Source organism: Hypanus sabinus, chromosome 6, assembly GCF_030144855.1.
Source record: "Hypanus sabinus isolate sHypSab1 chromosome 6, sHypSab1.hap1, whole genome shotgun sequence".
NCBI lineage: Eukaryota > Metazoa > Chordata > Chondrichthyes > Myliobatiformes > Dasyatidae > Hypanus > Hypanus sabinus.
Window position 1 is genome coordinate 179,355,624 of NC_082711.1, and position 22,273 is coordinate 179,377,896.

Below are 22,273 nucleotides of genomic sequence, written 5' to 3' on the forward strand. Positions count from 1 at the left end.
CTGGGAATGAGTAGAGAGAAAGGTTAATTCAGGCTCCATGACTACTGGTGGCTCTTCCCTGTAATTCTCTCTCTAATATCTCAGGAAAAATCAAATCCACCCACAAGTCTTTTCCCGTGACAACTACCAGAATTTTATCATTCTGCAGAAGGCAACAACCAAGCGGGATTTGCCTACTGTTCTCACAAGAAGGAGATCTCCCTGGAAAGTAAGCTGGCCTGCCTTCACCGGCAGCTGACTCAGCACGAGATGAGCAACTGTTGCGCGCTTGTCTGGCAGAAATGTGGTTTCAGGTCAATGTCCCATGGATCATCAATCTCCAGGCCAGGTCTCCCAGCGACTATTATTCTGTGACTGTATGTGCTGGATTGTCACTGCAAAATCTGTGCTGTGTGTGACTGGATGTACTGTGGTTTGTACCTTGGTCCCAGAGGGACGATGTTTTGTTTAGCTCTATACGTGTGTATGGTTGAATGACAATAAACTGGAACTGGAATGATCCACTGCATAAACACAGGAGATTCTGCAGATGTTGGAAATTCAGAGCAAGATGCTGTTGGAAGTCAGCAGGTCAGGCAGCAACTAGGGAGAAGAATAAACAGTTGACGTTTGGACAGAGACCCCTTCTCAGGACTGAGGACACAAGCCAGAATAAGGTGAGCTGAGGGGGAGGAGTACAAGTTGGCAGGTGATAGGTGAGAGCAGGTGAGGGGAAGGTGGGTGGTGAGGGAGGGGACAATAAAGTAAGGAGCTGGGGAGGGGCACGTGGAAGAGGGAAAGGGCTGAAGAAGGAATCTGGTAGGAGAGGACAGAGGACCATTGAAGAACAGGAAGGAGGAGGGGAACTGAGGGAGGTGATGGGCAGGTCAGGAGAAGGGATGAGAGGGGAACCAGAAAGGAGAATAAGGAAAGAATTGGAGGGGAAAAATTACCATAAGTTAGAGAAATTGAGGCTTCTTAAATAGAATAAGAGGTGTTGCTCCTCCTCAGCTTGGCAGTAGAGGAGGTCACGGACAGACGTGGACCAGCGTTGGAATTGGAATGGGAAGTCGAATTGAAATGAGATCCTTTGGGAGATACAGTGTTTTGTGGGGGACACAGCAAACTCTATGGCAGTTCCTCACGATCACAGGAAAGAAAAGGAAAAAGAGAAACAGATGAAGGAGAAAGCCAAGGAAAGGAAGTAAAGCCCATTGTATGTTCAGGGGCCGGGACGGGGCCTATCAAAGGTTATTGTTGAGAATAAAAGCTGTGTAGTGGTTTCATTCTCCTTTACATTTGTTCATTGGACAGCAGTAAACAACAGTAAACAATCTTGAGGCCTGCATGAACAGAAGGGTGGCTGGCAAGTGACCCACCACAGGGACCGGTGTGGGCTCTCTACAGCTTATGGTACATTTAAATCCCTTGGTAAGGCTGCAAAATCCAACTGGAATGGACGGGGTTTCTTATGGGTAAAGGCAGGACAGACTAGGCTTGCTACTGCTGGATGTTCGAGATGTGGCAGTCATCTCGATCTGTATGTTTGAGTAAATGCTGAGGTGGTGTGGGAGTGTAGTGGCTAGTTAATCCCTTTAACTACATTAACGTCCTGGAAAACCCTTCAGTGGGCTGACCACATTCTTACCGAGTTTGGCTTCGACTGGATTGATCACATGGGACAAGCTGCCCTCAGTCAGTGAGAAGCTCGATGAGGCTTTATCAAAGCGTGGTGTCACTCCAAGAACTGCGTAATAGAGTATCTGTAAAGAGAGTCAGGTTCAGTCAGAAGCCATCGTTCGCACTAAACTCAAAACCTGACAGTGATGAAGGTCGTGAACCTGCCAGATTCAACCCAAAGTAAATTCATTATCAAGGTCATCACATACAACCCTGAGATTCATTTCCTTGTGGGCATTGACTGTATGTACAAATAAAAGCAAAATAATAAACAAGAAATAAGCAATAAATATCGAGAGCATGAGATGAAGAGTCTGTGAAAGTAAGTCTTTAGGTTGTGGGAATGTTTTCAGTGTTGGGAGGGTCAGGTACGGGGTGAAGCATGGCTGTGAGGTCCAGGCCCACAGCGCATCAACGCAACAGAGCATGGGTCTTAGAACGAGAAACGACCGGAGTTTGTACAATTTAAACACCAGGCCAGATGGATTGGTATCGGGACAAGGGGCAAGGATCGGGCCAATTCTGCTTCACTCTTCACTGAGCTGAGGCTGTGGGCCTGCTCCAGGCTGCATGTCTGCGGGCTCTGTGACATTTACCATGCTACACTCTGAGCTGAGGCTGTTGGCCTGCTCCAGGCTTCGTGTCTGCGGACTCTGTGACATTTACCTTGCCACACTCTGAGCTGAGGCTGTGGGCCTGCTCCAGGCTTCGTGTCTGCGGGCTCTGTGACATTTACCCTGCTACACTCTGAGCTGAGGCTCCAGGCCTGTTCCAGGCTTCGTGTCTGCGGACTCTGTGACATTTACCCTGCTACACTCTGAGCTGAAGCTCCAGGCCTGTTCCAGGCTTCGTGTCTGCGGACTCTGTGACATTTACCTTGCCACACTCTGAGCTGAGGCTCTGGGCCTGTTCCAGGCTTCGTGTCTGCGGACTCTGTGACATTAACCCTGCTACACTCTGAGCTGAAGCTCTGGGCCTACTCCAGGGAGGAGTGACCCTGTCAGAGGGAAGCACTGGGGAGGAGTGACATTGTCGGAGGGGCAGCACTGGGGAGGAGTGACACTGTCGGAGGGAAGCACTGGGGAGGAGTAACACTGTCAGAGGGAAGCACTGGGAAGGAGTGACATTGTCGGAGGGGCAGCACTGGGGAGGAGTGACACTGTTGGATGGAAGCACTGGGGAGGAGTAACACTGTCAGAGGGAAGCACTGGGAACATTGTCTTCAGTCTGGTACCCTCATTATAGGAAGGATAGCTATAGAGAGAGTGTACAGGAGATTTTCCAGGACGCTGCCTGGATTAGAGAGGGTGCAGAGGAGATTGACCAGGATGCTGCCTCGATTAGAGAGGGTGCAGAGGAGATTGACCAGGATGCTGCCTGAATTAGAGAGGGTGCAGAGGAGATTGACCAGGATGCTGCCTGGATTAGAGAGGGTGCAGAGGAGATTGACCAGGATGCGGCCTGGATTAGAGAGGGTGCAGAGGAGATTGACCAGGATGCTGCCTGGATTAGAGAGGGTGCAGAGGAGATTGACCAGGATGCGGCCTGGATTAGAGAGGGTGCAGAGGAGATTGACCAGGATGCTGCCTGGATTAGAGAGGGTGCAGAGGAGATTGACCGGGATGCTGCCTGGATTAGAGAGGGTGCAGAGGAGATTGACCAGAATGCGTCCTAGATTAGAGAGGGTGCAGAGGAGATTGACCAGGATGCTGCCTGGATTAGAGAGGGTGCAGAGGAGATTGACCAGGATGCGGCCTGGATTAGAGAGGGTGCAGAGGAGATTGACCAGGATGCTGCCTGGATTAGAGAGGGTGCAGAGGAGATTCACCAGGATGCTGCCTCGATTAGAGAGGGTGCAGAGGAGATTGACCAGGATGCGGCCTGGATTAGAGAGGGTGCAGAGGAGATTGACCAGGATGCTGCCTGGATTAGAGAGGGTGCAGAGGAGATTGACCAGGATGCGGCCTGGATTAGAGAGGGTGCAGAGGAGATTGACCAGGATGCTGCCTGGATTAGAGAGGGTGCAGAGGAGATTCACCAGGATGCTGCCTCGATTAGAGAGGGTGCAGAGGAGATTCACCAGGATGTTGCCTGGATTAGAGAGGGTGCAGAGGAGATTGACCAGGATGCGGCCTGGATTAGAGAGGGTGCAGAGGAGATTGACCAGGATGCGGCCTGGATTAGAGAGCATGTCTAATGAGGATAGGTTGAGTGAGCCAGGACTTTCCTCTCCAGAGTGAAGGAGGATGAGAGGTGACTTGATGGAGATGTACAAGATGGTGGGAGGCATAGATGTGGTGAACAGACAGAGACTTTTTCCCATGGTGGAGATGGCTAATATGATGGGGCATAATTTTAAGGTGGTCGAAAGAGAGTATTGGAGTGAGGGTTAGTAGGGGTAGATTTTGTTACACAGAGTGGTGAGTGTGTGGAACGCACTGTCAGGTGGTGGTGGAGGCAGGTACATCAGGGACATTGAAGAGACTTTCAGATAGACACATGGATGACAGAAAACTGGAGGGTTATGGGGGAGGGAAGGGTTAGACTGATCTTGGAATAGGTTAAAAAGCTAGCACAACATCATGCGCTGAAGGACCTGTATTGTGCTGCACTGTTCTATGTTCTGTTAGAGGTATATCTGCTCTTCAAAGAAGTACTTTATCAATCTTGAAATGCTTTAGGAAGCATAAAGCTGTAAAACATGATATAAATCAAAGCCCAGCTTCCCTATTTATTCATAGAGCTCTGTTCATACAGGCCACACAGTTCAACAATGGAATAAAGTGCAAACCTGAAAATACAATTAAAAATCCGGAAAATAAAAGACAGAAACATGCTATCTGAGAGCAACGTTAAATAAATAGGTTTGGAGCTGGCGTTTAAGAGCATCAACTGAGTCTGCATCCCTTACAGTTTGAGCCCCAGCTTAGCAGTTTAGTTAAAAAATGCTGACCTGCCAATTATCTTTCGAGGGAGATTGATTAAATTTAAGAGACCGGTGGAAGAAGACCTGAGAGCTCGAACAGGGTTCTAAAACAAAAACAATTCTGTGATGTACTCCACTCCCAGACCTTTGAGAGCTTTAAAAACAAGCAAGCAAACTTTAAAATCAATTCTAAATGATACAGGAAGCCATTGCAGAGTAGTTAGAAAGGGAATATGTTCCTCATCCTGGTTTTGGTTAAAAGTCTAGCAGCAGTGTTCTGAATGGGTTGAAGTTTGTCAATAGATTGCTTTGGAAGGCCAGTGAGAAGTGCATTGCAATGATCTAGTTTATCTGATATAAAGCCGTGAATTAGTTTTCAGCATCCTTACCTGACAGAAGTGGATGTACCTTTGCAATATTTAAACGTACAGATGCTGCTGTGGTGTCTTACTTTATGTGGAATTTAAAATTCAGATCAGAAACAACAGCCAGGCTTGTTATTTCCGATTGTCAAGTTCCCAAGTTTATCAAGACATTTATCTCCTGTGGCGTTGTGATTCCCCTCTCCAGCCAGCACACCGACACCAGCAGAGACCAATGCCACACTGACATTTTGCAGGACTCATTAACTCAGTCTTACCTGAGAGTCTACGGAAAAGTTGGCAACGAATGACAGCTTGTCCAGGAAGGGCTGCACGTAATTATTCACAGCTCTTTCGATATCCCAACAGATGTCATGGGACTTGGGATCAGGGTTCAACAGACTGAAGGTGATTTCGTATCCTGGCACAGAATAAAAGAAGCAGAAATTCAAATGGCCCACACATGCAGACAAATCAGACATCTCCTGCAAGGCACACCCTGCAGCTGACTATGGTCATACACTCAGTGGCCATTTTATTAGGTGTACCAGCTCGTTAATGCAAGTATCTAATAGCCAATCATGTGGCAGCAACTCAATGCATAAAAACATGTAGACATGGTGAAGAGGTTCAGCTATTGTTCAGAACAAACATCAGAAAGGGGAAGAAACGCGATCTAAGAGATTGATTGTTCATGCCGGACGGGGCAGTTTGAGTTCTCAGCAACTCCTGGGCTGATGTCCTGGGATTTAGAACTTACAGAGAACGGTGTGAAAAACAAAAGAACATCCAGTGAGCGGCCATCCTGTGGGTGAAAACACCCTGTTGATGAGGAGAATGGCCAGACTAGCTCAAGCTTACAGGACGGGAACAGTAACTGAAATAACCACGCACAACAGTGGTGTGCAGAAGAGCATCTCTGAATGCAGAACATGTTGAACCTTGACGTGGATGGCCACAGCAGCAGCAGATCACGAACAGACCCTCAGTGGCCACTTTATTAGGTACAGGAGGTACTGAATAAAGTGGCTGCTGAGTGTATTTCAGCAAATATCGGTGATGTTTATATTCTGGAAGTTGTAGCAAAGCAAGGGTTAAGATAATGTTCAGGCAAAGACAGATCGCAGATGAATGCAGACAGCCCAGGTCTTCGAAGAGCAGAGGTTCCCTCTGCACAGCATGGGGACCAGAGTCATTTGGTGTATGGAGACGAGATCAGGATGCAAACGAAGGATTGTAGGGTGACACTTACAATTAGTCAGTTACTTTACTAATTTTGAAGTATTATTGGATATAAACGTGAAGATGCTACTGGCTATTGTTGTTGAGTGATTGGTGATTGATCAGCCAATAAGGAACTTGAACATCCAGCTGGTCAGTATCCGGTTTACTCTGTATAAAGATGCCTTTTTTTTGTTCAGACTTTAGAACAGATTGGTGACAGGGCTAAGTTGTTCTTTTTGTTCACAGGTAAATAAAGTCTGATTGAGGAACGAGTGTGAATTTTCCGAGTCCGGTTAATCGGTGGTGACAATACACCGGTTCCTTTACCTTGCTAAAAAGGTTGACAGTACTCTCTCTATAGCTGCCACATTCGTCCTGTGGTGTCACGAGCCGAGCTGTACACAAGACTTCCAACGCACGATGTCTCAGTGAAGTTGTTCTGATGTGCTAGCTGAGGAGAGCAGTGATCTCCTCCAGTTTAGTTTTTATTTCAACCTATCCTGCTTGCCTGAGAGCACATCACTTTTACATACCGTAACTTTCCGCTTCAGTGGTAACAAACACACCAGGGCAGTGGGGCAGCAGGGTAACTAACACACTAGGGCAGTGGGACAGCAGGGTAACTAACACACGAGGGCAGCAGGGTAACAGGGTAACAAAGAGGTTAGGATAACGCTATCACAGCACCAGACACCCAGGTTCAATTTCCGATGCTGTCTGTAAGGAGTTCCTCCCACTTTCTAAAGATGCACTGGTTAGGCGGTTAATTGGTTACGTGGGTGCAATAGAGCAGTGCAGACCCGTTACACTGGTAGGACCTGTTACCGTGTTGTATACATGGATGATAGAAAATGGAGGGTTCTGTAGGAGGGAAGAGTAGGTTAAAGGGTCGACACAACATTGCGGGCCGAAGGGCCTGTACTGTGATGTATTATGCACCTGTTTATGACATTTTTCCGTCACTATGATCGTTCTTGGCAAATTTTTCCACAGAAATGGTTTACCATTGCCTTCTGGCCAGTGTCTTCACAAGATAGGTGACCCCAGCCATTATCAATACTCTTCAGAGATTGCCAGCCTGGTGTCAGTGGTCGCATAACCAAGAATTGTGATATACACCGGCTGCTCATACGACTGTCCACCACCTGCTCCCATGGCTTCACATGACCTGACCGGGGGCTAAGCAGGAGCTACACCTTGCCCAAGGGTGACCTGCAGGCCAGCGGAGGGAAGGAGCCTCTTACATCTCCTGTGGTAAAGACATATCTCCACCCTGCCTCCCTGTGTTCTAAGTACCCCTAAGTAAAAACAAAACAAACATTAGTCAGGGTGTAGGTCAGCAATCTGACTAAACGAGGTTCCAATGACGCCTGTCCTGTTTCAGTTATTGGGTAAGGCACGAGAGTAATGTGTGCACACAGAGCCTCTTTGTGGAACAGCAGGTACAGTCAATCACCAATGGCAGGAAGCAAGAAGTTGTTCTCACCCAGACTGGATTTGAATGCTGTCGAAGTCGCCGTGAAGCTGTCGGCACCAAAGGTTCCCAAGGGAACGCGGTTGGACAACGCGGCAACCACCATATCGTCAGTGAAGGACACCGTCTGCAGGATCTCCTCTATGCTGTCATCGATGTCCCGAAGCACATCCTGCACACTGTGCGAGCCAGTCACGGGAGAGCGTAGCAAGCTGGCCCTGTGCTTCCCGATGTAAACGCTGACTTCATCTGGCATCAGCTGGGAATCCGTGGGCACGACATAGATCACCACTGAACCCGCTGGGCTCTCGTAAACCTGCGATAAAGTGACAACTGCCCCTGAAAGTACAGGAGGGAGCAAGTTAGAACACAGAACTGTACAGCACAGGAACAGGCCCTTCAGCCCACAAACCAATTAAATTAGTAATCAAACGGCCAACTAAACTAATCCCCTCTGCCTACACGACGTCCACATTCATGTGCCTATTTAAACGTCCCTAAAGAGTCCCTAATGTATCTGCCTCTACCACCATCCCAGCCAGGCATCCACCACTCTCTGTGAAAAAACAATTGCCCCTCACATCTCCTTTGACATTAGCCTCTCTCACCAGAAATGCATGCCCTCTGGTATTAGACACTGGGAAGAAGATACCAGTGCAGTGGTTAAGTGGTCAGAGGTTTAGACCACAAATTCAAGTCCCATCAAGACAGCTGGGAATTTAAATTCAAGCAATTAAAGTATGAGAGATCATTCTGGAGCTATGACATTACGGATAGAATAATTGCGCATTGATTAAAATTGCAACCAGTTTTTGAGAAATAAAACCTGTGCACAATTTAATGGGACATAAACACGAGAGGTTCTGCAGATGCTGGAAATCCAGAGAAAAACACACAAAATGCTGGAGGAACTCAGCAGGTCAGGCAGATCTATGGAGGGTGTGAAGGGTGGACGTTTAGGGTTGAGACCCTTCATCAGGACTTGAGACTCATTCTGAGTCGCTCCCATTGAAACTCCATAGGGGAGGACAATAGGTGAACATTCCTGCTATTAACTCATTGCTAAAGATACATATAGATCCTTGTCACTTAACACACAGTTCGGGACAGAGCAACACACAAAATGCTGGAGGAACTCAGCAGGCCAGGCAGCATCTATGGAAAAGAGTAAACAGTTGACGTTTTGGGCCAAGGCCCTTCATCACACCAACTGGAGAAAGAAAGATGAGGAGGAGTTTTTCCTTCAGTTCTGATGAAGGGTCTTGGCCCAGTACTCTTTTCCATTGATGCTGAGTTCCTCCAGTATTTTGTGTATGTTGCCTGGATTTTCTCATTTGTTCAGGACAGATCCATTTTGTCACTGAACCTAACACACAAAACGCAGGAGGAACTCAGCAGGTCAGGCAGCATCCATGGAGAGCCAGCACTTATTCACTTTTGACGGTTCATTCCCCTCCATAGAAGTTAGCTGACCTGCTCAATTCCTCCAGCATTTTACGTGTGTTAATCTAGATTTCCAGCATCTCTTGTGCTTGTCCCTTAGCCTGCTAGTTAGTTGTATATTTATGGAGCCTCCCTAGAAGGTGGAACAGAAGAGTACCTGCCTTTTAAAACAGACACCGGTACTGAATGTTCAAAGGAGTTCTGGTAGTTGAGATGTGCTATTACATAAGACTACATTAGATGTATTACATAAATACATAATTCTATAAATTTACCTGATTATATTCTAAGCGTTAAAGTTAAGTATGTGATCATAACTACAGAAACTGTAATTTGTGATCTTTGTGTTGAAGTATAAAATATCTTGTCAGGAGAGTGAGATTCTCTTGGACTCTCCTGGAGATTGCTGTGTGAATAAAGACTTTAATATTTCCCACTTACAGCTCCTGTGTGACTCAGTATTGACACAACTTAAACAAATCTTAACTTTCAGTATGGAAAATCTCAGCAATGGTCACTCAGAAAATACCACAATCTGGTTAAATAATGCATTGACAGAGGAAGTGTGATATCATTAAATAGAATGAGTTACTCTGACTGCAAGATTTTCTTTTAGAGATACAACACGTTAACAGGCAATTTCACCCAACTACACCGATGTGAACAGTTAACCTATGGAATGTGGGAGGGATCGCAGGACGATGAGAAGAGCTTTGACAGGAATACAAGATTATAAGAGGCATAGATCGAGTGAACAGAGACCCTTTTTCCCAGGATGGAAATGGCTAGTACCAGGGGGCATAATTTTAAGGTGATTGGAGGAAAGTATAGTGGGGATGTCAGAGATAGGTTTTCTTACACAGAGAGTGGTGGGTGTGCGGAATGTGCTGTCAAGGGTGGTGTTAGAGGCAGATACATTGGGGGCACGTAAGACACTCTTAGATAGGCAGATGGATGATAGAAAACTGGAGGCTAAGTGGAAGGGAAGGGTTAGATTGATCTTGGAGTAGGTTAGTAGGACAGCACAACATTGTGGGCCGAAGGGCCTATACTGTGCTGAACTGGAAATGTTCTATGACATCTATCAAAGAAGGTACTAATATCAGATTTGAGACATATAACCTATACCTTCCACATCTTTGCTCATTAAGGCATCTTGCTCTAACCCAGTTACGGCTCTGTACGTCTTCTCGTACCGGTACTTCAAGCCTGTTTTACCTGTGAGGAAGACAGAACAACGGTTAAAGCTTTGGTAAATTACATATTTGAAATTGTACAAGGATCGGATGGTGAGAATCCTGTCTCTGACTCCAGTACCCACGTAAGTAACCTTTCTCTTGGCTTCCGACCATGAGTAGATGCACGGAGTCAACAACGACGGAGCTGAGAACAGGCCCAGGAACTGGGGCCTGAGACACACAGGTCAAAGGTGCGCTTACTGTCAGAAGCACGAGAACACCACTGAGCACATCGACATGAAACGCTGCCACAAGGAAGCAGATCCCACCTTCAAGAACCCCCACCATCTAGGCCGCGCTCCCTTCTCACTGCTACCATCAGGAAGCTAACAAACCTCACCACCCACGCCACCAGGTTCAGGAACAGTCATTACCCCTCAACCACCAGGTGCAGGAACAGTCATTACCCCTCAACCACCAGGTGCAGGAACAGTCATTACCCCTCACCACCAGGTGCAGGAACAATGATTACCCCTCAACCACCAGGTTCAGGAACAGTCATTACCCCTCAACCACCAGGTTCAGGAACAGTCATTACCCCTCACCACCCACGCCACCAGGTGCAGGAACAGTCATTACCCCTCAACCACCAGGTTCAGGAACAGTCATTACCCCTCAACCACCAGGTGCAGGAACAGTCATTACCCCTCAACCACCAAGTGCAGGAACAGTCATTACCCCTCACCACCAGGTACAGTAACAGTCATTACCCCTCAACCACCAGGTGCAGGAACAGTCATTACCCCTCAACCACCAGGTGCAGGAACAGTCATTACCCCTCACCACCAGGTACAGTAACAGTCATTACCCCTCAGCCACCAGGTGCAGGAACAATGATTACCCCTCAACCACTAGGTTCGGGAACAGTAATTACCCCTCAACCACCAGGTTCAGGAACATTCATTACCCCTCACCACCAGGTTCAGGAACAGTCATTACCCCTCAACCACCAGGTGCAGGAACAGTCATTACCCCTCAACCACCAGGTTCAGGAACAGTCATTACCCCTCAACCACCAGGTTCAGGAACAGTCATTACCCCTCAACCACCAGGTGCAGGAACATTCATTACCCCTCAACCAACAGGTTTAGGAACAGTGATTACCCCTCAACCACCAGGTGCAGGAACAGTCATTACCCCTCAACCACCAAGTGCAGGAACAGTCATTACCCCTCAACCACCAGGTTCAGGAACAGTCATTACCCCTCAACCACCAGGTTCAGGAACAGTCATTACCCCTCAACCACCAGGTGCAGGAACAGTCATTACCCCTCAACCACCAAGTGCAGGAACAGTCATTACCCCTCAACCACCAGGTGCAGGAACAGTCATTACCCCTCAACCACCAGGTGCAGGAACAGTCATTACCCCTCAACCACCAGGTGCAGGAACATTCATTACCCCTCAACCACCAGGTGCAGGAACAGTCATTACCCCTCAACCACCAGGTTCAGGAACATTCATTACCCCTCACCACCAGGTTCAGGAACAGTCATTACCCCTCAACCACCAGGTTCAGGAACAGTCATTACCCCTCAACCACCAGGTTCAGGAACAGTCATTACCCCTCAACCACCAGGTTCAGGAACAGTCATAACCCCTCAACCACCAGGTTTAGGAACAGTCATTACCCCTCAGCCACCAGGTGCAGGAACAGTCATTACCTCTCACCACCAGGTACAGGAACAGTCATTACCCCTCAACCAACAGGTTCAGGAACAGTCATTACCCCTCAACCACCAGGTGCAGGAACAGTCATTACCCCTCAGCCACCAGGTGCAGGAACAGTCATTACCCCTCACCACCAGGTACAGGAACAGTCATTACCCCTCAACCAACAGGTTCAGGAACAGTCATTACCCCTCAACCACCAGGTTCAGGAACAGTCATTACCCCTCAACCACCAGGTTCAGGAACAGTCATTACCCCTCACCACCAGGTACAGGAACAGTCATTACCCCTCAACCACCAGGTTTAGGAACAGTCATTACCCCTCAACCACCAGGTTCAGGAACAGTCATTACCCCTCAACCACCAGGTTTAGGAACAGTCATTACCCCTCAGCCACCAGGTGCAGGAACAGTCATTACCCCTCAACCACCAAGTGCAGGAACAGTCATTACCCCTCAACCACCAGGTGCAGGAACAGTCATTACCCGTCATGACCAGGTTCAGGAACAGTCATTACCCCTCAGCCACCAGGTGCAGGAACAGTCATTACCCCTCAGCCACCAGGTTCAGGAACAGTCATTACCCCTCAGCCACCAGGTTCAGGAACAGTCATTACCCCTCAACCACCAGGTGCAGGAACAGTCATTACCCCTCAACCACCAGGTTCAGGAACAGTCATTACCCCTCAACCACCAGGTTCAGGAACAGTCATTACCCCTCAACCACCAGGTTCAGGAACAGTCATTACCCCTCAACCACTAGGTTCGGGAACAGTCATTACCCCTCAACCACCAGGTGCAGGAACAGTCATTACCCCTCAACCACCAGGTTCAGGAACAGTCATTACCCCTCAACCACCAGTTTCGGAAACAGTCATTACCCCTCAACCACCAGGTTCAGGAACAGTGATTACCCCTCACCACCAGGTTCAGGAACAGTCATTACTCCTCACCACCAGGTTTAGGAACAGTCATTACCCCTCAGCCACCAGGTGCAGGAACAGTCATTACCCCTCAACCACCAGGTTCAGGAACAGTCATTACCCCTCAGCCACCAGGTACAGGAACAGTCATTACCCCTCAACCACCAGGTTCAGGAACAGTCATTACCCCTCACCACCAGGTACAGGAACAGTCATTACTCCTCACCACCAGGTTTAGGAACAGTCATTACCCCTCAGCCACCAGGTACAGGAACAGTCATTACCCCTCACCACCAGGTACAGGAACAGTCATTACCCCTCAACCACCAGGTGCAGGAACAGTCATTACCCCTCAACCACCAGGTTTAGGAACAGTCATTACCCCTCAGCCACCAGGTACAGGAACAGTCATTACCCCTCACCACCAGGTACAGGAACAGTCATTACCCCTCAACCACCAGGTGCAGGAACAGTCATTAACCCTCAACCACCAGGTTCAGGAACAGTCATTACCCCTCAACCACTAGGTTCAGGAACAGTCATTACCCCTCAACCACCAGGTTCAGGAACAGTCATTACCCCTCAACCACCAGGTTCAGGAACAGTCATTACCCCTCAACCAACAGGTTTAGGAACAGTGATTACCCCTCAACCACCAGGTGCAGGAACAATCATTACCCCTCAACCACCAGGTTCAGGAACAGTCATTACCCCTCAACCACCAGGTGCAGGAACAGTCATTACCCCTCAACCACCAGGTGCAGGAACAGTCATTACCCCTCAACCACCAGGTTCAGGAACAGTCATTACCCCTCAACCACCAGGTTTAGGAACAGTCATTACCCCTCAGCCACCAGGTACAGGAACAGTCATTACCCCTCAACCACCAGGTGCAGGAACAGTCATTACCCGTCATGACCAGGTTCAGGAACAGTCATTACCCCTCAACCACCAGGTTTAGGAACAGTCATTACCCCTCAGCCACCAGGTACAGGAACAGTCATTACCCCTCAACCACCAGGTGCAGGAACAGTCATTACCCCTCAACCACCAGGTTCAGGAACAGTCATTACCCCTCAACCACCAGGTTCAGGAACAGTCATTACTCCTCAACCACCAGGTTCAGGAACAGTCATTACCCCTCAACCACCAGGTTCAGGAACAGTGATTACCCCTCAACCACCAGGCTCCTGAACCACAAGGGATAACTTCACTCACTTAATACGCAACTGATTCCACAACTTATGGACCCATTTTCATGCTCTCAATATTATTATTTGTACGCACAGTTGTAATGTTAAAATTGTACAAGGCATTGGTAAGGCCAAATGTGGAATATTGTGTATAGTTCTGGTCACCGAATTATAGGAAATATATCAATAAATTAGAGAGAGTGCAGAGACGATTTACTAGGATGTTTCCTGGGTTTCAGCGCTTAAGTTACAGTGAAAGGTTGAACAAGTTAGGTCTCTATTCATTGGAGCGTAGAAGGTTGAGGGGGGGATTTGATCGAAGTATTTAAAATTTTGAGAGGGATAGATAAGAGCTGACGTGAATAGGCTGTTTCCATTGAGAGTAGGGGAGATTCAAACGAGAGGACATGATTTGAGAGTTAGGGGGCAGAAGTTTAAGGGAAACATGAGAGGGTATTTCTTTACTCAGAGAGTGATAGCTGTGTGGAATGAGCTTCCTGTAGAAGTAGTAGAGGCCAGTTCAGTTGAGTCATTTAAGGCAAAATTGGATAGGTATATGGACAGGAAAGGAGTGGAGGGTTATGGGCTGAGTGCAGGTAGGTGGGACTAGGTGAGATTAAGAGTTCGGCATGGACTAGGAGAGCCGAGATGGCCTGTTTCCGTGCTGTGATTGTTATATGGTTATTGTCTTGCTTTCAACAGTGTGTGTGTGTGAGTGAGTGTGAGAGTGTGTGGGTGGGTGTGTGGGTGTGTGTGTGAGTGTGTGTATGCGTGTGCAAGTGTGTGTGGGTGGGTGTGTGTGTGAGTGAGTGTGTGTGAGTGTGGGTATGTGAGTGTGAGTGTGGGTATGTGTGTGCAAGTGTGTGGGTGTGTGTGTGAGTGTGTGTGTGAGAGAGTGTGTGGGTGGGTGTGTGTGTGTGTGTGTGAGTGGTGCGTGTGAGTGTGTGTATGCGTGTGTGTGCGTGCATGTGTGTGCGTGTGCATGTGTGTGTGTGTAGATTTTCATTGATTCTATTGTATTCCTTTCTTCTACTGTGAATGCCCACAGAAATGAGTCTCTGTGAGCCTACATAATGAGACCCTACATGTTGACATTTGATTATAAATTTAATTTGAATTTTGTACTTATCTGAACAGGTGCAATGAAAATCTTACAACAGCATCACAGGTAAAAAGTATTGGCATTCACAAGAAAAACACATCAAACACAAATTATACACAACCTTTTACAAGAAAGAACACAATTAGAAAAAATTAAGACAACTCCATTATCGTGCCAAGAGACCATGGTGTTGTTAAACTCCAGTTGATTAGGGATCCGAACGGTTCCGGATCCTGGTGGTGGGACTTCGGGCTCATGGGAGGAGTGGGAGGGTGGGGATCCTTGATGATGGATGCTGCCTTCTGGAGGCAGTGTCTCCTGCAGATAGGACAGCTGGTGGGGAGGGCAGTGTCTCTTGCAGATAGGACTGCTGGTGGGGAAGGACGTGTCTGTGACGGACTGGCCCGAGTCCACCACTCTGCAGGTGGTCTGTCTAATCCTCTCTGTGCCCTGTCTCTCTCTGGAGGCAGTGTCTCCTGCAGATAGGACGGCTGGTGGGGAGGGACGTGTCTGTGACGGACTGCTGGTGGGGAGGGACGTGTCTCTGACGGACTGCTGGTGGGGAGGGACGTGTCTGTGACGGACTGCTGGTGGGGAGGGACGTGTCTGTGACGGACTGCTGGTGGGGAGGGACGTGTCTGTGACGGACTGCTGGTGGGGAAGGCAGTGTCCCCTGCAGATAGGACAGCTGGTGGGGAGGGACGTGTGTCTGACGGACTGCTGGTGGGGAGGGACGTGTCTGTGACGGACTGCTGGTGGGGAGGGACGTGTCTGTGACGGACTGCTGGTGGGGAGGGACGTGTCTGTGACGGACTGCTGGTGGGGAAGGCAGTGTCTCCTGCAGATAGGACTGCTGGTGGGGAGGGACGTGTCTGTGACGGACTGCTGGTGGGGAAGGCAGTGTCCCCTGCAGATAGGACAGCTGGTGGGGAGGGACGTGTCTGTGACGGACTGCTGGTGGGGAAGGCAGTGTCTCCTGCAGATAGGACAGCTGGTGGGGAGGGACGTGTCTCTGACGGACTGCTGGTGGGGAAGGCAGTGTCTCCTGCAGATAGGACAGCTGGTGGGGAGGGACGTGTCTGTGACGGACTGCTGGTGGGGAGGGACGTGTCTGTGACGGACTGCTGGTGGGGAAGGCAGTGTCTCCTGCAGATAGGACAACTGGTGGGGAGGGACGTGTCTGTGACGGACTGCTGGTGGGGAAGGCAGTGTCTCCTGCAGATAGGACAGCTGGTGGGGAGGGACGTGTCTCTGACGGACTGCTGGTGGGGAGGGACGTGTCTGTGACGGACAGCTGGTGGGGAGGGACGTGTCTGTGACGGACTGCTGGTGGGGAAGGCAGTGTCTCCTGCAGATAGGACTGCTGGTGGGGAGGGACGTGTCTGTGACGGACTGGCCCGAGTCCACCACTTCTGGAGACAGTGTCTCCTGCAGATAGGACAGCTGGTGGGGAGGGACGTGTCTGTGACGGACTGCTGGTGGGGAAGGCAGTGTCTCCTGCAGATAGGACTGCTGGTGGGGAGGGACGTGTCTGTGACGGACAGCTGGTGGGGAGGGACGTGTCTGTGACGGACAGCTGGTGGGGAGGGACGTGTCTCTGACGGACTGCTGGTGGGGAGGGACGTGTCTGTGACGGACTGCTGGTGGGGAAGGACGTGTCTGTGACGGACTGCTGGTGGGGAAGGCAGTGTCCCCTGCATATAGGACAGCTGGTGGGGAGGGACGTGTCTGTGACGGACTGGCCCGAGTCCACCACTTCTGGAGGCAGTGTCTCCTGCAGATAGGACGGCTGGTGGGGAGGGACGTGTCTGTGACGGACTGCTGGTGGGGAGGGACGTGTCTCTGACGGACTGCTGGTGGGGAGGGACGTGTCTGTGACGGACTGGCCCGAGTCCACCACTTCTGGAGGCAGTGTCTCCTGCAGATAGGACGGCTGGTGGGGAGGGACGTGTCTGTGATGTATGAGGAAGCAACTACTATGCTCTGAGTTACTTGCATTCCAGCACATTCAAAGTTATTCTGACCAGTAAATAACTGGTCGAAAGTACCAGCCTCCCGGCACCATGGCCCATTCCTGCTCGAGTGAGCGGAGTTTTAGAAATAGTGCTGGAAAATGCTCGTTGAATATCAGAACAACCGTAATCAGATTCAGACTGAGATTTATTTGTCACATGTGTATTAGAACAGACAAAGAAATGTGAAACTCCCGTTAGCAACCAACATACCCGAGGGTGTGGTGGGGCAGTTCACGAGTGTTGTTACACATTCCAGTATCAACACAGCATCTCCAGAATACTCAACAGAACACAGGAAACAAAACACTACACAATAAATAACAAAACAACAGCAATACAGGTCCATTTAATCCTCCCTGCTCACCCTCACACACACACACTCACGACAGTCCTCCAACTCCAGCAGGCGCCTCTGGACGTCCATCTCCAGGCTTTGGCTAAACTTACGGACTTCAGTCGTTGATATCCAGTACTGACACCCAGACTAATCATTCACCAGCCACTCAGGCCCTCTGCTCACACAGATATCTCATCCCAAAACCCATAAAATGGAGCAGCCCAGCATCCACAAAGCCCTTCATCACCCGTCCATGCCACGGGCCTTCGAACTCGAAGAGTGGAGAGGAGGCCTGCACTTGGTCACCCATCCACACTGCCGGCTTTCAAGCATGAAGCAGAGGTCGAACTCTTCAACATCCCTCTCCCTAAACACTACTCTGACCTCCAACATCCCTCTGGCTCAAAAAACATCCCTATCAATTAAAAATGCACAATCTCCACAGAGACTGCAGTTCTGGCACCTGGACCAGAACACAGAGGTGCAAGCTGCCAGAACCAGGTCCATGTTCTGGACACTCACCATCCAGCTGGGTCCGTTTATGGCTGAACTGAGTCTGAGGTAGGAGCTTCTTCTGTTGTTCTGCTGTCAGTGTGCCCCTCGCAAAGACCACCTCCACCGGCACGCTGATATCCAGCTGCAGGAGAAATGACAACACAAAGAGCACGTTACACTGAACAGACTGCAGGGTGTACTTTCCACACTCCCCATTCCCACAGTGAACACACTGGACAGTCTACTTTCCACACTCCCCATTCCCACAGTGAACAGACTGGACAGTATACTTTCCACACTCCCCATTCCCACAGTGAACAGACTGGACAGTGAACTTTCCACACTCCCCATTCCCACAGTGAACACACTGGACAGTCTACTTTCCACACTCCCCATTCCCACAGTGAACAGACTGGACAGTGTACTTTCCACACACCCCATAGTGAACAGACTGGACAGTGTACTTTCCACACTCCCCATTCCCATAGTGAACAGACTGGACAGTGTACTTTCCACACGCCCTACAGTGAACAGACTGGACAGTGTACTTTCCACACTCCCCATTCCCATAGTGAACAGACTGGACAGTGTACTTTCCACACTCCCCCACAGTGAACAGACAGGACAGTGTACTTTCCACACTCCCCATTCCCACATTGAACAGACTGGACAGTGTACTTTCCACACTCCCCATTCCCATAGTGAACAGACTGGACAGTGTACTTTCCACACGCCCTACAGTGAACAGACTGGACAGTGTACTTTCCACACTCCCCATTCCCATAGTGAACAGACTGGACAGTGTACTTTCCACACTCCCCCACAGTGAACAGACAGGACAGTGTACTTTCCACACTCCCCATTCCCACAGTGAACAGACTGGACAGTGTACTTTCCACACTCCCCCACAGTGAACAGACTGGACAGTGTACTTTCCACACTCCCCATTCCCACAGTGATCAGACTGGACAGTGTACTTTCCACAATCCCCCACAGTGAACAGACTGGACAGTGTACTTTCCACACTCCCCATTCCCACAGTGAACAGACTGGACAGTGTACTTTCCACACTCCCCCACAGTGAACAGACTGGACAGTGTACTTTCCACACTCCCCATTCCCATAGTGAACAGACTGGACAGTGTACTTTCCACACTCCCCATTCCCATAGTGAACAGACTGGACAGTGTACTTTCCACACACCCCATTCCCACAGTGAACAGACTGGACAGTGTACTTTCCACACTCCCCATTCCCACAGTGAACAGACTGGACAGTGTACTTTCCACACTCCCATTCCCACAGTGAACAGACTGGACAGTGTACTTTCCATACTTCCCATAGTGAACAGACTGGACAGTGTACTTTCCACACTCCCCATTCCCACAGTGAACAGACTGGACAGTGTACTTTCCACACACCCCATAGTGAACAGACTGGACAGTGTACTTTCCACACTCCCCATTCCCATAGTGAACAGACTGGACAGTGTACTTTCCACACGCCCTACAGTGAACAGACTGGACAGTGTACTTTCCACACTCCCCATTCCCATAGTGAACAGACTGGACAGTGTACTTTCCACACTCCCCCACAGTGAACAGACAGGACAGTGTACTTTCCACACTCCCCATTCCCACATTGAACAGACTGGACAGTGTACTTTCCACACTCCCCCACAGTGAACAGACAGGACAGTGTACTTTCCACACTCCCCATTCCCACAGTGAACAGACTGGACAGTGTACTTTCCACACTCCCCCACAGTGAACAGACTGGACAGTGTACTTTCCACACTCCCCATTCCCACAGTGATCAGACTGGACAGTGTACTTTCCACAATCCCCCACAGTGAACAGACTGGACAGTGTACTTTCCACACTCCCCATTCCCACAGTGAACAGACTGGACAGTGTACTTTCCACACTCCCCCACAGTGAACAGACTGGACAGTGTACTTTCCACACTCCCCATTCCCATAGTGAACAGACTGGACAGTGTACTTTCCACACACCCCATTCCCACAGTGAACAGACTGGACAGTGTACTTTCCACACTCCCCATTCCCACAGTGAACAGACTGGACAGTGTACTTTCCACACTCCCATTCCCACAGTGAACAGACTGGACAGTGTACTTTCCATACTCCCCATTCCCACAGTGAACAGACTGGACAGTGTACTTTCCACACTCCCCCATAGTGAACAGACTGGACAGTGTACTTCCAACACTCCCCATTCCCACAGTGAACAGACTGGACAGTGTACTTTCCACACTCCCCATTCCCATAGTGAACAGACTGGACAGTGTACTTTCCACACTCCCCATTCCCACAGTGAACAGACTGGACAGTGTACTTTCCACACTCCCCCACACTGAACAGACTGGACAGTGAACTTTCCACACTCCTCATTCCCACAGTGAACAGACTGGACAGTATACTTTCCACACTACCCCATAGTGAACAGACTGGACAGTCTACTTTCCACACTCCCCACAGTGAACAGACTGGACAGTGTACTTTCCACACTCCCCCACAGTGAACAGACTGGACAGTCTACTTCCCACACTCCCCATAGTGAACAGACTGGACAGTGTACTTTCCACACTCCCCCAAAGTGAACAGACTGGACAGTGTACTTTCCACACTCCCCCACAGTGAACAGACTGGACAGTCTACTTTCCACACTCCCCATTCCCACAGTGAACAGACTGGACAGTCTACTTTCCACACTCCCCATTCCCACAGTGAACAGACTGGACAGTGTACATTCCACACTTCCCATAGTGAACAGACTGGACAGTGTACTTAACACACTTCCCACAGTGAACAGACTGGACAGTGTACTTTCCACACTCCCCATAGTGAACAGACTGGACAGTGTACTTTCCACACTCCCCATAGTGAACAGACTGGACAGTGTACTTTCCACACTCCCCATTCCCACAGTGAACAGACTGGACAGTCTACTTTCCACACTCCCCATTCCCACAGTGAACAGATTGGACAGTGTACTTTCCACACTCCCCATTCCCACAGTGAACAGACTGGACAGTGTACTTTCCACACTTCCCATAGTGAACAGACTGGACAGTGTACTTTCCACACTTCCCATAGTGAACAGACTGGACAGTGTACTTTCCACACTCCCCATTCCCACAGTGAACAGACGGGACAGTGTACTTTCCACACTCCCCATAGTGAACGGACTGGACAGTGTACTTTCCACACTCCCCATTCCCACAGTGAACAGACGGGACAGTGTACTTTCCACACTCCCCATAGTGAACGGACTGGACAGTGTACTTTCCACACTCCCCATTCCCACAGTGAACAGACTGGACAGTGTACTTGTGTACTTTCCACACTCCCCATTCCCACAGTGAACAGACTGGACAGTGTACTTTCCACACTCCCCATTCCCACAGTGAACAGACTGGACAGTGTACTTTCCACACTCCCCATGGTGAACGGACTGGACAGTGTACTTTCCACACTCCCCATTCCCACAGTGAACAGACGGGACAGTGTACTTTCCACACTCCCCATAGTGAACGGACTGGACAGTGTACTTTCCACACTCCCCATTCCCACAGTGAACAGACTGGACAGTGTACTTGTGTACTTTCCACACTCCCCATTCCCACAGTGAACAGACTGGACAGTGTACTTTCCACACTCCCCATTCCCATAGTGAACAGACTGGACAGTGTACTTTCCAAACTCCTCATTCCCACAGTGAACAGACTGGACATTGTACTTTCCACACTCCCCATTCCCACAGTGAACAGACGGGACAGTGTACTTTCCACACTCCCCATAGTGAACGGACTGGACAGTGTACTTTCCACACTCCCCATTCCCACAGTGAACAGACTGGACAGTGTACTTGTGTACTTTCCACACTCCCCATAGTGAACAGACTGGACAGTGTACTTTCCACACTCCCCATAGTGAACAGACTGGACAGAGTACTTTCCACACTCCCCATAGTGAACAGACTGGACAGTGTACTTTCCACACTCCCCATAGTGAACAGACTGGACAGTGTACTTTCCACACTTCCCATTCCCACAGTGAATAGACTGGACAGTGTACTTTCCACACTCCCGACAGTGAACAGACTGGACAGTGTACTTTCCACACTCCCCATTCCCACAGTGAACAGACTGGACAGTGTACTTTCCACACTCCCCCACAGTGAACAGACT

The 22,273-nt window shown here is 49.4% G+C and overlaps 1 protein-coding gene across 2 annotated transcripts in view; it reads right to left on the bottom strand.

The window, feature by feature from the left end:
* Nucleotides 1-22,273, bottom strand: part of pigs (phosphatidylinositol glycan anchor biosynthesis, class S) — a 107,746-nt gene that overhangs the window by 11,666 nt on the left and 73,807 nt on the right. For both annotated transcript variants that reach the window (XM_059973715.1, XM_059973716.1), the window contains exons 3-7: nucleotides 18,089-18,203; nucleotides 10,217-10,306; nucleotides 7,658-7,984; nucleotides 5,226-5,368; nucleotides 1,628-1,742 (exon numbers count right to left, since the gene is read on the bottom strand). In XM_059973715.1, the coding sequence (XP_059829698.1) occupies nucleotides 1,628-1,742; nucleotides 5,226-5,368; nucleotides 7,658-7,984; nucleotides 10,217-10,306; nucleotides 18,089-18,203 (790 nt within the window). The remainder of the gene's footprint in view (nucleotides 1-1,627; nucleotides 1,743-5,225; nucleotides 5,369-7,657; nucleotides 7,985-10,216; nucleotides 10,307-18,088; nucleotides 18,204-22,273) is intronic.